The following is a 12,694-nucleotide window of genomic DNA, read 5'->3' as shown; positions in this document are numbered from 1 at the left end:
AGTCTGGACTCAGTGACTCATTACTCTAGATCAACCCAGGGCAAGTGGCTAATTTTCCATGCTTATTCAACCCACTCTGGATTATCCTTTATATTTAGTATGTGTTTAAGATCTCAACCCTGTTTTGTGAGTATACTGGACAAGTTATTGGATTAGTTCAATATGTTTTCCTTAGAAATTGTGTAAATGCAAAAGCAGCTTATATATATATATATATATATGTGTGTGTGTGTGTGTGTGTGTGTGTGTGTGTGTGTGTGTGTGTGTGTGTGTGTATATATATATATATATATTTATTAAATGGCAACCACAGCTGCGGGTAATTTGATGTAAAAGTGAACTTTGCAAGAAAGTGACATTCAATACAGTTATACTGTGTTTCTCACTGAGAGACCAATTAGGTTTGTAGTATATCTGTTTTTAAAATAGTTTACCTTGAACAGGTTTGTATTACAGCTGGTTTTAAAATTACCATTAACTGGTTTACAATGTATCTGCTTTTTTCATTGTATTTTTCCATAAACAAAAACCAGTTCCCAACTATGGAATTTATGGTTGCAAGTAAGCATACTGTTATGTTTTATACACTGTCACCATATTTTGTACTGGCAACCACAGCTGCCAGTATTTTAGCGTAAATTAGACAGAATTTATATTTTACCATAAACAGGTTTATGTTACTAACTAACTATTTTTAAAGGCAATTTACTGAAAGCAGGTTTACTATTTCTTTTTCTTTTCTTTTTTTTTTTGTAGTAATTTACCATAAACGAAACTGTTCATAACTATGAAATTTACAGTTGCCAACTAAGCATACAAAAAATGTTGAATAAACCAGAAATTCTGGACAAGGTGCTGACATCAGATGATTCCTCGGGGCAATATAAGAGTTACAAGGATGGCACGCATTACAAAGAAAACTCATTTTTCCTGGAACACGAATGTAGAACAGCTCTTAATCTTTACATGGATGATTTTGAAGTGGCTAACCCTCTCGGGACATCTAGGAAGAAACACAAGATTTGTGCCATCTACTGGGTTCTTGCCAACCTGCCAGCAAAACACACATCATCTTTGCATGCTATTTAGTTAGCTCTTTGGTGCAAAACTAATGTGGTCAAGGAACAAGACTACTCAAAAGTGCTCCACCCACTGATTCAGGATCTCAAAACTCTTGAACAGCAAGGAGTATATGTCCAGCAGTTAGGCGCAGTGTAAAATGTACTGTGCTATATGTCTTGGCAAATAATTTGGGTGCTCATTCACTCACAGATTTTCAAGAAAGTTTTAATGTAAATCTGCCTTGCCGATTTTGAATGGCCACAAGGGAGGAGATTCAAGTCAAGGAGGTTCCGAAATCCTATGCAACTAAGGGAACCATAGGAGGAAATGGTCACGAAAATTGGACCCTCCTGAGACTCCCTCCACTCTTGATAGGTGATTGTGTGGTAGAGAAGGACAAGACATGGGAAATCTTAATGCTACTGAAAGACATACTGGAATTGGCCGTGTCTTTCCAGTTTACTGAGGATTCAATTCAGTTTTTGGATTGCAAGATTTCAGAACACAGGGTTTTGCTTAGAGAAGTTTTTCCAAACTTTAAACTGCGTCCAAAACGCCATCACATAGAACACTATCCTCAGTTGATAAGGATGTATGGACCACTCAGAAATGTGTGGACAATCAGATTTGAAGGCAAGCACAAATTCTTTAAGAAAGCGATCAGAGATGCTCAGAGCTTCAACAAAACAAAACAAAACAAAACAAAACAAAACAAAACAAAAAAACAAGCATCAAAGGGTGATAGCGTATCACATGGATGCCAGCTCATTTTTCAAGCCAAAGGTCCAAAAGGACAGGGTCAGCAGCTCACTCATGACATCATTCCCTGACGATATTCAGGAACATCTACGTCTGAAGAGCACTGGTTGTAGTACTGTGCTTGTTGCATCCAATGTTCACATTGATGGCATCCAGTACTGCCCAAACATGGTTGTATCGGTTGGATTGTGTTCAGGTCTCCCAGACTTCATGCAAATTGTGAAGATTTTGACAGTAAATTCTGACATTCTGTTTGTCTGCAGACCTCCGACTGCATGGTACATTGAGCATTTGCGCTCTTTTGAATTGTGCAGTAGGCTGCACTCTCTGTCAGTTGTTCAGCCCTCTGAACTGAATGATCCGTTACCTTTAGCAGCTTACCAAATCAAGGGTAGGTTACATGTCACTTTGAAGCACTATATCAACTGGTAAATGGTGAGGCCTTGCCATATGGAAATGAGGTAAGTATCCTGAAACTCTCATCATAACCCTTTTCATTTATTTTCTTGTTTTTGTATAGAATATTTTGTAACCATGGTGAAGATCATTCGGGTAATTGTCCAAGATAGTGATATGCAAAAAATCACTCTTCCTGAAAAACCAGATGACATTGACACCCTGGTAAAGCTGTTGGAAGAGTGTCTGGAACTTAAATATAAATTAGCCATCCAATATGAATACCCTGACTTCAATAATGCCTTGTGTAACCTTTCTGACATTAGTGATTTACCCCAAAGAGCAACACTGAAAATATTCCCCATTCTTATGTCGCCTCCTCCTATACCAAGCTCCAGTCAGGGAGAATCGGTGCACTCTGCAGTCTCTCTCTCTCTCCCTCCCTCTTACAGATCTGATGTAACAGAACAGTGCACAGTGGTTCTCCGTGGTCTCCCAGTCCTTCTTGGGGATGACCCAGAACAGTTTTTCCGGACATGCTTTGTAAGTCGTGTTACTACATTAGTGTCATTCATATTAGTGTAATTCACATACAATTATTTGTTTGACTTAGTTTTGAAGTCAGGGCATGAAAAAAGAAAGTTGTCATTATGAAAAGAGTTTTGGTTATAGTAGGGCTGTATGATTAATTTCAATACATACCTCTATGCAATCTTATTTTTAAATGACAGGGGCAGCTATCGTTAAAATTTTAATGGTACTACTTAGGGTTGGGCAATAAACTGAAAATGTATTGAAGCCGAAACTTAAAACCTCTCACCAACTTGTTCTTGCTCATCTAGGTGCGTGTCTTCTGTGTCTCTGTCTGGATGAGATTCGTCATAATATGAGAAAATAACCTGGCAAACATAGGAAGAGCAGAATGTCCACTAATCACAGGGTTGTGGTTCGATCCACATCTCATCCTGTTCACAAGTGGCCTTGGGCAAGACACTGGACACCAATTGTTCCAGATGGTCAGTACGTTGCATAGTAGCAATGAAAGTCCAATACAACATTAAGTACCCATTTAAAGACCATACCCTTGCTTTTGTTTGATCCAGTCTATTCACTACACATACATTTAATAGCTCTTAATTAAAAGAACTATCCTCTTAGAGGGTCAGAAGAGGAGCCAAAATATAAGCATGCATGGAGCTTGTGTTATGATGTGGATTTGGAAGCAATGCATTGAACAGGCTGCTTATTTGGCAGTCAGTTGTCAAGTTACAGATAAGAAAAATAATACAACACTGGCAGACTTCTTACATAACACAACAGAACTTTAACAAAAATATTATTAGTCATAAATCTAAAAAAATACTACTATCTTCTGCTAGAAAATGGTTGGTAGGAACATGTAATGTGATGGAGTAATGCTGGTGTAAGAGCTTGTGAGCTTGGAGCACCAACTAAGAGCATGGTGAGGACTAATTAAGGGCTGGACTGTACTGTACTTGTACAATTCTGTGCCCATGTACCTAACCATATATTCATACAAGCCCCACACATATTTATAGAGGCCCTGCAATGGGTGGTGAAAACCGCCCAGTGTCTAAGAACATGAAGCATCAGCAGAGACAGCTGGCGTGACAACCAGTAATGTTAGGATATTTTGACTATTTGCACTTCTGATTAGATGCTAAACTGCATTTTGTGGTCTGTGCTCCATTTTGATGATGACAACAAAGTTGAATCTAATCTAACACAGAATTTTGTGATTTAAAAAAGGTGGTCAATGCACAGAAAGAAAGAAAGAAAGAAAGAAAGAAAGAAAGAAAGAAAGAAAGAAAGAAAGAAAGAAAGAAAGAAAGAAAGGGCAGTGTCCCAATTCCATACAATATACTTACTATATTGACTTTGTACTATATAACTGTTACACACCAGCTTTCACAATGAATGTATAAAACAATCAATGTGCTTTCAACATGAACACAACACAAAAAAGCTGTGACTTTTGAAAGCAACTATTAAACTTCATATATAATACACAAATTTTTTCGAATATATTTAATACGTTTCAAAGATATTTCTGGTGCCATCTCACCACGCTAAAAAATAATTATGTTTAAGAACTGTTAGCAGCCCCTCTACTTCCTCTGTAGACTGCATGTGGAATTGATCTTTTTCATTGTTATGAATTGCTTGATTTATTTATTTAATAAATATATATTGTGTCCCACTGTTGAATTATACAGCAATTGACAACAGCTCACCATGATGAATCCCAGTTACAAAAGTAAGTCCAATGGCTCTTTTTTACCCTGCACCTGTATAGCATATTCATTAAAAAAGTTTGTTTCCTAGATCTCAGTGCAGAGGTTGGGATATCTCTTCAGCAGGGTTGTGGCTTGTTTTGGGTGCAGACGTCCCCCCTGGATGCTGATTTTTTCAGATTTATTCTTCATGGCAGCCTGTAAAAGAGGAGGATGATTTGTTACCAGTGCTTTTTAATATAGTAATGTGTTTGTTCAGTGCAACTAGGAAACATTTCGCTATCAGTGTGATACAAGTTAGACAGTTCCACAGAAAGACTTATTTTAAGCCTGTAAAGTTAGCCACCCTACCCCCTGGCTAACTTACCATGTTTCCATAGTGTTTGTCAACAATCTTGTGAAGTGAAAAATGAGAGCGAAAGAGTAGTAACAACTGTGAACATTGTCAGTTGTTATTTGTTTGCCCGTGGAAATTATCCTAAGCATGACAAGAGTAGGCAGAAATACTGAGCCCTGCTACATTAATGCAAATTGTTCTCATAATAAAATGCTTTCCCATTGTCATTTAGGAGATACTAACTGTTGCCTGTCTGCACTCAACATATTTCTAAATGACATCACCTCATTGCCCAACTTCCTGCTCTATCTATATTGAAAGCAGACATCCTGTATTGAAAGTTCACCTGATGAAAGCACCCAGACTGTTGCAACCAATGTTCCCACGATGCATAAATAATGTTACACGGAGATTTCACTGTTCCCGCTGCTACATGTCCAACACAGTTTAATACCCCACTGAGAGCGTTTCAGAAGTGAAGCATTTTGCCTGACCAATTTTGTTGATTTCAGATTTTGTTGATTTAGTCGTTTTTCTTTGATGTTTGTGCCTCTACCATGGGTAAGTACATAGATACACATGCATGTCATTTTACAGCACAAACCAGTTCTTGTGTTGCATTACTGTGTGTGTGGACATACCTGAGCCTTCTCGACACAAGTGTAAAAAGCCTTCATCTCATTAGAGCACAGACTGTCCACAAAGTTGTTCTGCTTCCAACAGGCCATCAAGACTGACATCTCTGTGATACAGGTTGCCTCTGTGCAGAAGAAGGTTCAGGTTAACACATTGTAATGACTCCCACTGGTATTATTAAGCAGTGTCTTTGTATTTCCATACATTGTACTTCAGTGTTGGGCAAGATGCTGATTAGTGCCTCCTGGTGACACCTGGGCCTAGTGTTTAGCTATTGTGCTAATTCTGGCACATTTACATTGTTGCCTAGTGCTGATATGTTGATTAATGTGCACTGTCCCAATTCAATAAGTAAATGAATGAATGTAATGAATGAGTGTTGCAAGTCTATGAAAGCAGGGCCCTGGTACTCATGCCCTCTCTCCCTCTCGGTCTGCTGGCTTTACTTCTGCAAAGTCCTCTATCTGCTCTAGGTCCAACTTCTCCGCCAGTCCACTCAGCATCCCTATCCCACTGCACTACACAAAATATTTGAACACTTAGAGCTGAAAGAGGCTCTGTAGTCAAAAACTGTCAGGGATTATTGTCAGCAACAGGAGAAAGGGTTCACATATGTCACTGAAGGTAAAAGTTCTCAGTGATTGCAGAAATTTCCAGTGGAGGACACACCATGTGCATTTTTGCCTTTAGCAGGTTAGCAAGGCTGAACATGCACCTGTTGGTCATGCAACACTGGGTGTGTTTAAGTGTCATCAAGCCCAAACTAGCACCACACAGTATCAGAGAGTAGTGGAGGATGGGTGCATATTTTCAACTGTTTTAGACTTAAACTTGACTTAATTGATCCCAATTGGGAAATTCTTTTGTTGCAGCAGCAGGTTAAAGATAGACATAACATAAAATAGATGCCGTAAAGAAGAATAAGGATGAGAAAGGAAGAGAAAAGAATGTTCTTAAAAAATATAATGGACTATATAAACATAGAATAGGAGCATTTTTTTAAAATATAACAAAGTATATAAGTATATAAAATAGAACTCTTAAAAATATATCTAAGTAAATAGTTATATAATATGTATATAATACATATTATATAACATATTACAATAATATAACACACTAAAATGCATTATAACTACATCCATAAACAAAGAAAAGCAGCCATTCTTAAAGAGAGAGAGCCATAGTTATAAACTATATACCAGAAAAAAATATGTGCAAGTTTTGCAGCCCACACAGGAGGGTCCACACTTCTTTCAGTCATGCTAATGTGTAGGGCTTCAAGAATATAATCAGGGCACCAGGCACTACCATTAACACTGACCTTCTTCAAAGTATTTGCTTGTGGGGATATCCCGAGATCTGACATACTTGCCAATCAAGGTATAATCAATTTAATATGGCCTTGTTCATGTTCCTCTATCTTTGCTATATCTACAAACTGATGATCATTTCTTTTAGGATGAACTGCATTCCACTGTTAAGGTACAGTCCTGCCCAATTGCAGGCAAATGACCAATTGCCTGTCCATGTAATCCTGCTAAACTGTATGTGGTCAGTGCAGGGTGTGACAATGACAGCCCAGTGGGTCAAACACACACACTTCTTTGCTAGTGGTTGAGGCTGAGACATTGTTTGTTTTGAATCATTCATTCATGACTTGCACATAACCAGTTCCCATAAAATGGAAAAGAATGAAAAGAAAGTTTGCCATTTTTAATTTTTGCATGTGTCACCATGCCCTTACACACTATATTGCCAAAAGTATTCACTCACCCATCCAAATAATTAAAATCAGGTGTTCCAATCACTTCTGTGGCCACAGGTGTATGAAATCAAGCACTAAGGCATGCAGACTGTTTCTACAAACATTTGTGAAAGAATGGGTTGCTCTCAGGAAATGGTACTGTGATAGGATGCCACCTGTGCAACAAGTCCAGTCATGAAATTTCCTCACTCCTAAATTTTGTACAGTGAACTGTCAGTGGTATTATAACAACTAACAGTGAACTGTCAGTGGTATTATAACAAAGTGGAAGTGATTGGGAATGACAGCAACTTAGCCACGAAGTGGTAGGCCATGTAAAATGACGGAGTGGAGTCAGCCAGCAGAGGTCGCCAACTTTCTGCAGAGTCAATTGCTACAGACCTCCAAACATCAGATTAGCTGAAGAACAGTGCGTAGAGAGCTTCAGGGAATGGGTTTCCATGGCCGAGCAGCTGCATCCAAGCCATACATCACCAAGTGCAATGCAAAGCGTCAGATGCAGTGGCACGTCGACACTGGACTTAGAGAAGAAGAGACACATTCTCTGGAGTGATGAATCAAGCTTCACCATCTGACGATCTGATAGAGGAGTCTGGGTTTGGTGGTTGCCAGGAGAACGGTACTTGTCTGACTGCAATTTAGAATTCAATTTAAAATCATAGTGCTTACTTACAGAGCCCTACATGGCCAGGCTCCAAAATATATCAGTAACTTCCTGCACCCTTACAACTTGGGCAGAGCATTAAGATCATCTAACGCAGGTCTGCTAAGTGTTCCTTGGACTAATTTCAAAACTCATGGTGATCGTACTTTTGAGTGTGCAGCTCCAAACCTCTGGAACAGCCTACCAGCTAAGTTGCATTGTATTGATTCTGTGGAGAGCTGTAAAAAACAATTAAAATCCAACTTATTCAGACAGGCATTTGGATAAACTCTGACATTTTACATCTTAATGCTTCTTGTATGACTGTATATTTTATGTATGTATGTATTTTATTTTATATTATTCATTTATTTATTTTGTGGTGCTGTATATGATTGAATAACTGTTGTACATATACATATTTGATTTTAATGTTGTGTAATTGTAAAGCACTTTGTGACCGGTGTCTGTGAAAAGTGCTATACAAATATACTTTGCTTGCTTGCTTGCATTGTGCCAAGAGATTTTGGACAATTCCATGGTCCCAACTTTGTGGGAACAGTTTGGGGATGGACCCTTCCTGTTCCAACATGACTGTGCACCAATGCACAAAGCAAGGTCCATAAAGACAGGGATGAGAAAGTTTGGTGTGGATGAACTTGACTGGCCCGCACAGAGTCCTGACCTCAACCCCATACAACACCTTTGGGATAAAGTAGAGAGCCAGGCCTTCTCGTCCCACATGAGTGTGTGACCTCACAAATGCACTTCTAGACGAATGGTAAAAAAAATTCCCATAAACACACTCCTAAACCTTGTGGAAAGCCTTCCCAAAAGAGTTGAAGCTGTTATAGCTGCAAAGGGTGGACCGACGTCATATCAAACCCTATGGATTAAGAATGGGATGTCACTTGTGAGCCAATACTTTTGGCAATGTGTGCATGTGTGTTTGTGTAGTGTGAAATATAAACTTGAACAACAAAACTTATCAGTTGCCAGTTTCAGATGTAACCTTTTTCCATTCAATAGCAGATTTTACTAAAATGATGACACAATATGATCTTATCATCATATTATAGCACAATTAAAAATTAACACACGACTATGAGTAAAGAAACAAGACAAACTCTGTGTGGTAGAAGACTACTTTTTTTGTCAAATATTTGTTTGGTTGGACAAAATAAGATCACATATTTAACATATTAAACCACTGGGTATTGGATTCAACCAATAGAGCATGAAGTGTGTATTATCTGTCTATCTATAAATATCATGATATCAAATTACAATTACTTACACTTAAAATTGCACCCATATGGCCCAACCTAAAGCATTATGATAGAATACAATCCCACAGAGTTGGGTAGAGCCAGTACAAAAGTCTCTGAGACCTCTGAGTTTGATAGGCCTAACTGTGTCAGAACACACAGCATGCAACACTTAATCAAAACCGTAAAAAATCTTGTGGAGACATCCATACTTTCATGGTGTTTTACCGAAAAAGTTGTTTTGGATCACAGTGTGTAAATCAAGTTATATTTTTTCACGTCATAGTTTTGACAATATGACAGAGTATTTAGTACTTAAACACATCCTGAAATTTGACAAGTCAGAGTTATAGTCAGCTGTAGCTGTCAGGGGTCATTGTTGGGATGATAGTAACAACTGTCTGGGGCAGCTGTAGCTCACGAGGCAGAGCAGTCATTCACCGATCAGGAGGTTGTTGGTTCAATCCCTGGCCTTGGCAGTCCACAAGCGTCCCTGGGCAAGATACTGAACCCCAAAATAACTGCCCCCGATGCTGTGCCATTGGTGTGTGAATTCATACATATGTCGCTTTGGATAAAAGCGTCTGCCAAATCACTAATTGTAGTTGTTTTGTTCGCCCCTCTAGATTAACAGTGAGCATTTCTGTTGCCTTGCCACTAATGTGGTCACATTGTGCGTGTTACAGTATTTATTAAAAAATATCATATTGCACCAACCTAATTTGGTAATAGTTGGGGTAAGAAGCTACCCTCCCTGCATAGCTTTTCAATTTGAAGAGGACTACATGTCAAATTCCATTCAAAAACTGTGATGCATAATGACAGCTAGTATATCTGCAAAGGTAGAGTAGACCTCTCACAAACAACAATAAAGGCTTCCTTATTCTTCGTAGTACCTAACCCTGCGTTCCCACCAAACGCGATGAAAATGATTTAATTGCGCCTCAAATGAAATCGCGTCGCGCCAGTCGCTCCAGTTTTGACGCTGGTACAAAAACCCCTTGACGCTGGTACAAAAACCCCTTGACGCAGCATCGCGTCGCGCGACAGCAACAGCTCTTTCTCTCGTCGACCGGAATGTGGTTTTAAGATTATTTCATGCGATAAAATGGATGTTAAAACTTAAAATCTGTGGTCGATTCATCACGATAGCGCGTAGTTTAAAATTTGCTCCAAAGTTTTCGGATATGTGTCGTCCTGCTAACGGACGAGCTGAGGTGGTGACGTCATCAAGTACGCTGGCGTCCCAATTGCATGCAATGACAGTCCTGCGCTCTCCCGTCCTGGAGAGACTGTACTCCCAAGTTGAATTTGCTCAGTCCGAACTGCAAAGTTCGTAAGTCCGAACTTGGCGTACTTGGTATTGAGAAACGGCTCATGGCTGAAATAACCACCATCGCTGCACTGTACCTGTACTGCACAAAGTATTGCAGCTATTGTTGAATGAACCAGACAAGTATGCTAGTAAAGCAAGCTATGCTAACTGGGGCTATGCTACGCTGAACTGTCATAAAGCTCTGGGTGAGCGGTGACGGCAACGATGAGCAGCTCCTCCATTGTTTCTGGCAGTTTCATTTTGCGAGGGAACACCAGGACGTCCATATGGCGATGGGGCGACGCGATGAGAGCGATTTTCGCAGCCAACGCGTCCATCGCGCCGCGCAATCGCGTCATCGCTTCATCGCTCGAGTTGAAATTATTGAACTTTTGCGGCGGATTCGCATGAAGACGTGCCGCGACAGCCTATCAGCGTTGAGATCGTCATCGACGTGCTGACGTACGGACGTGGTCGACGAGAGAATGAAATGGCGGAAGAAATGTTGTTGTTGGGCGGGCTTGTCGCGCGACGCGATGAAGCGTCAAGGGGTTTATGTACCAGCGTCAAAACTGGAGCGTCTGGCGCGACGCGATTTCATTTGAGGCGCGATTTGAGGCGTTTGGTGGGAACGTAGCCTAACAAAAGTCAACCTGCACAAGATGTTACAGTTTAAACATACATATATAACTGCATAATCCATGAAGCAGTAGTTTATATGAATAAAAGTATAAATTACTTTTTAAATGTTAAGGTCAGTGATCAACAACCTATGCCTTTACTGTATATTTTTGTTGTTAATGTTATTGAAAAGAGTTTTGGGAAAGAAAAAAGAACCAATTCAAAGTTTAGCTACTTGAAATGTAACATTTTGTGTTAAGAGAAAGGACATAATATATTGGAGATTAGATTTAAACAAGCACATTGCCAGAGATTTTTAATAAATACAAGAATAATATTAACAGCTCCAAGTTTATATCGCTGTGTTGCTTTTATCCCGAATGACAGCGTCGAATGTAACTGCGAAACCTCCGCACAAAGAATCATAGCTTACACATGAGTTGTTGATCACAACAAACAGTTTCTGTCTTTGCCGTTGCCTTTAAATATGACGTTTATTTGAAAAGTGTCATTTTCATACCAGATCTCCCCTACTTGTTTCGCTCATTTAATAAATTGAGTATACGTATCCACTCTTTATCGTGACGTACTGTGTTGCACGTTATGCTGTTGACTATCCGGGTTTCAGATGTCTCTTCTGCTGACCTTGTGAAAGTCAACCTGCATAAGAAGCCACAGTCTATACGAGTACAATTAGAAAACTTCAGATGAGACCAAGTAATCACACAATATTTCATACCTCCTTTCTTCAGCTTTCGGTTAGCTACAGCATCTCTCAGAGCCAGAGTTCTGTTGGGTTTGAGTACTGGTTTCCCATTCGGTCTGCTGAGCAGCCTGCTAATCTTCTCTTGAAACAAGTTGCCTCTTTGTGCTGCCATTTCACTTCTTACAACCTCTTCCGATCCTTAGTTACTCTGCCTGAGCACAACGGACAGCTGCTACGTTGCGCTGATATGTGGAAGTCCCTGTGAACAAAAAGAAGAAAAGTGCAAACGGTTTTCAATTCAACGCCTTATTCCAGCATGAAGGTGTGTAGCGCCATGTTGTGCCGTAAAAAGCAACTCAGTGTCGTAAAACCCACGTAAAGTAGTGATGTGTTGGCATTTCATTACATAAATTGGTCTCCTCGTCTCCTCCACTCGCTTCCTCTCCTCGCGTCTTAGCTCCGCCCAGCGAGGACATGAAAGAGGGATGCGAGGAAGGGACGTGAGGACGGAGGAGACGAAACTCCGAAATGAAAAATCCTCGCTCCACAGCGTCAGTCCGAAGCGACGTCAATTACTGATGACGTTTGCACAGCTGTCAATTATATGCCGTTAGAGGCATAACAGAGGACGGGTGTGTGGTAGATTAAACCAACAGCCTTGTAGTCTTGCTTTAAAAAACCGTAAATATATACCAAGAATTTTCATTAATTTCTTGGTGACAGATACAATTGTTAAAAGGACACAACTGAAACAAGAATCAAGATTACATTTGTGAAGACCTGCTCCCGCCATGATTCAAACGTGTGCCACATACGACACGCCCCTTAAATAATAAAAGACTTCCGCGTAGGCTACACCGGTGTATCCTCACTCTGATCTCCTTCAGAAGCCTCCTCTCTCCTCGCTCCTCGTCTCCTTCAGGTGCAT

General features: G+C 39.9%; 1 protein-coding gene across 1 annotated transcript; it reads right to left on the bottom strand.

Annotated features, from left to right (window-relative positions):
• Nucleotides 1-752: 752 nt before the first annotated feature.
• chchd1 (coiled-coil-helix-coiled-coil-helix domain containing 1) lies at nucleotides 753-12,148 on the bottom strand. Its single transcript, XM_070977536.1, has 3 exons — nucleotides 11,800-12,148; nucleotides 5,451-5,569; nucleotides 753-4,670 (listed from the first exon to the last, which is right to left on the bottom strand). Exons 1-3 carry the CDS (start codon nucleotides 11,936-11,938, stop codon nucleotides 4,560-4,562), a joined length of 369 nt encoding a protein of 122 aa, XP_070833637.1. The 5' UTR covers nucleotides 11,939-12,148; the 3' UTR covers nucleotides 753-4,559.
• Nucleotides 12,149-12,694: the final 546 nt, after the last annotated feature.

The sequence above is a fragment of the Chaetodon trifascialis genome, chromosome 13 (assembly GCF_039877785.1).
Source record: "Chaetodon trifascialis isolate fChaTrf1 chromosome 13, fChaTrf1.hap1, whole genome shotgun sequence".
Taxonomy (NCBI): domain Eukaryota; kingdom Metazoa; phylum Chordata; class Actinopteri; order Chaetodontiformes; family Chaetodontidae; genus Chaetodon; species Chaetodon trifascialis.
This window is presented reverse-complemented; position numbering and strand designations above follow the sequence as displayed.

Excerpts from the sequence above, each read along its gene's own strand:
- chchd1 (XM_070977536.1), bottom strand. The coding sequence starts at position 11,938 with ATGGCAGCACAAAGAGGCAACTTGTTTCAAGAGAAGATTAGCAGGCTG. Across the intron at positions 5,570-11,799 it reads CCGAAAGCTGAAGAAAGGAG|AGGCAACCTGTATCACAGAG; the intron begins GTATGAAATATT and ends TCTTCTGCACAG. Across the intron at positions 4,671-5,450 it reads CTTGTGTCGAGAAGGCTCAG|GCTGCCATGAAGAATAAATC; the intron begins GTATGTCCACAC and ends CCTCTTTTACAG.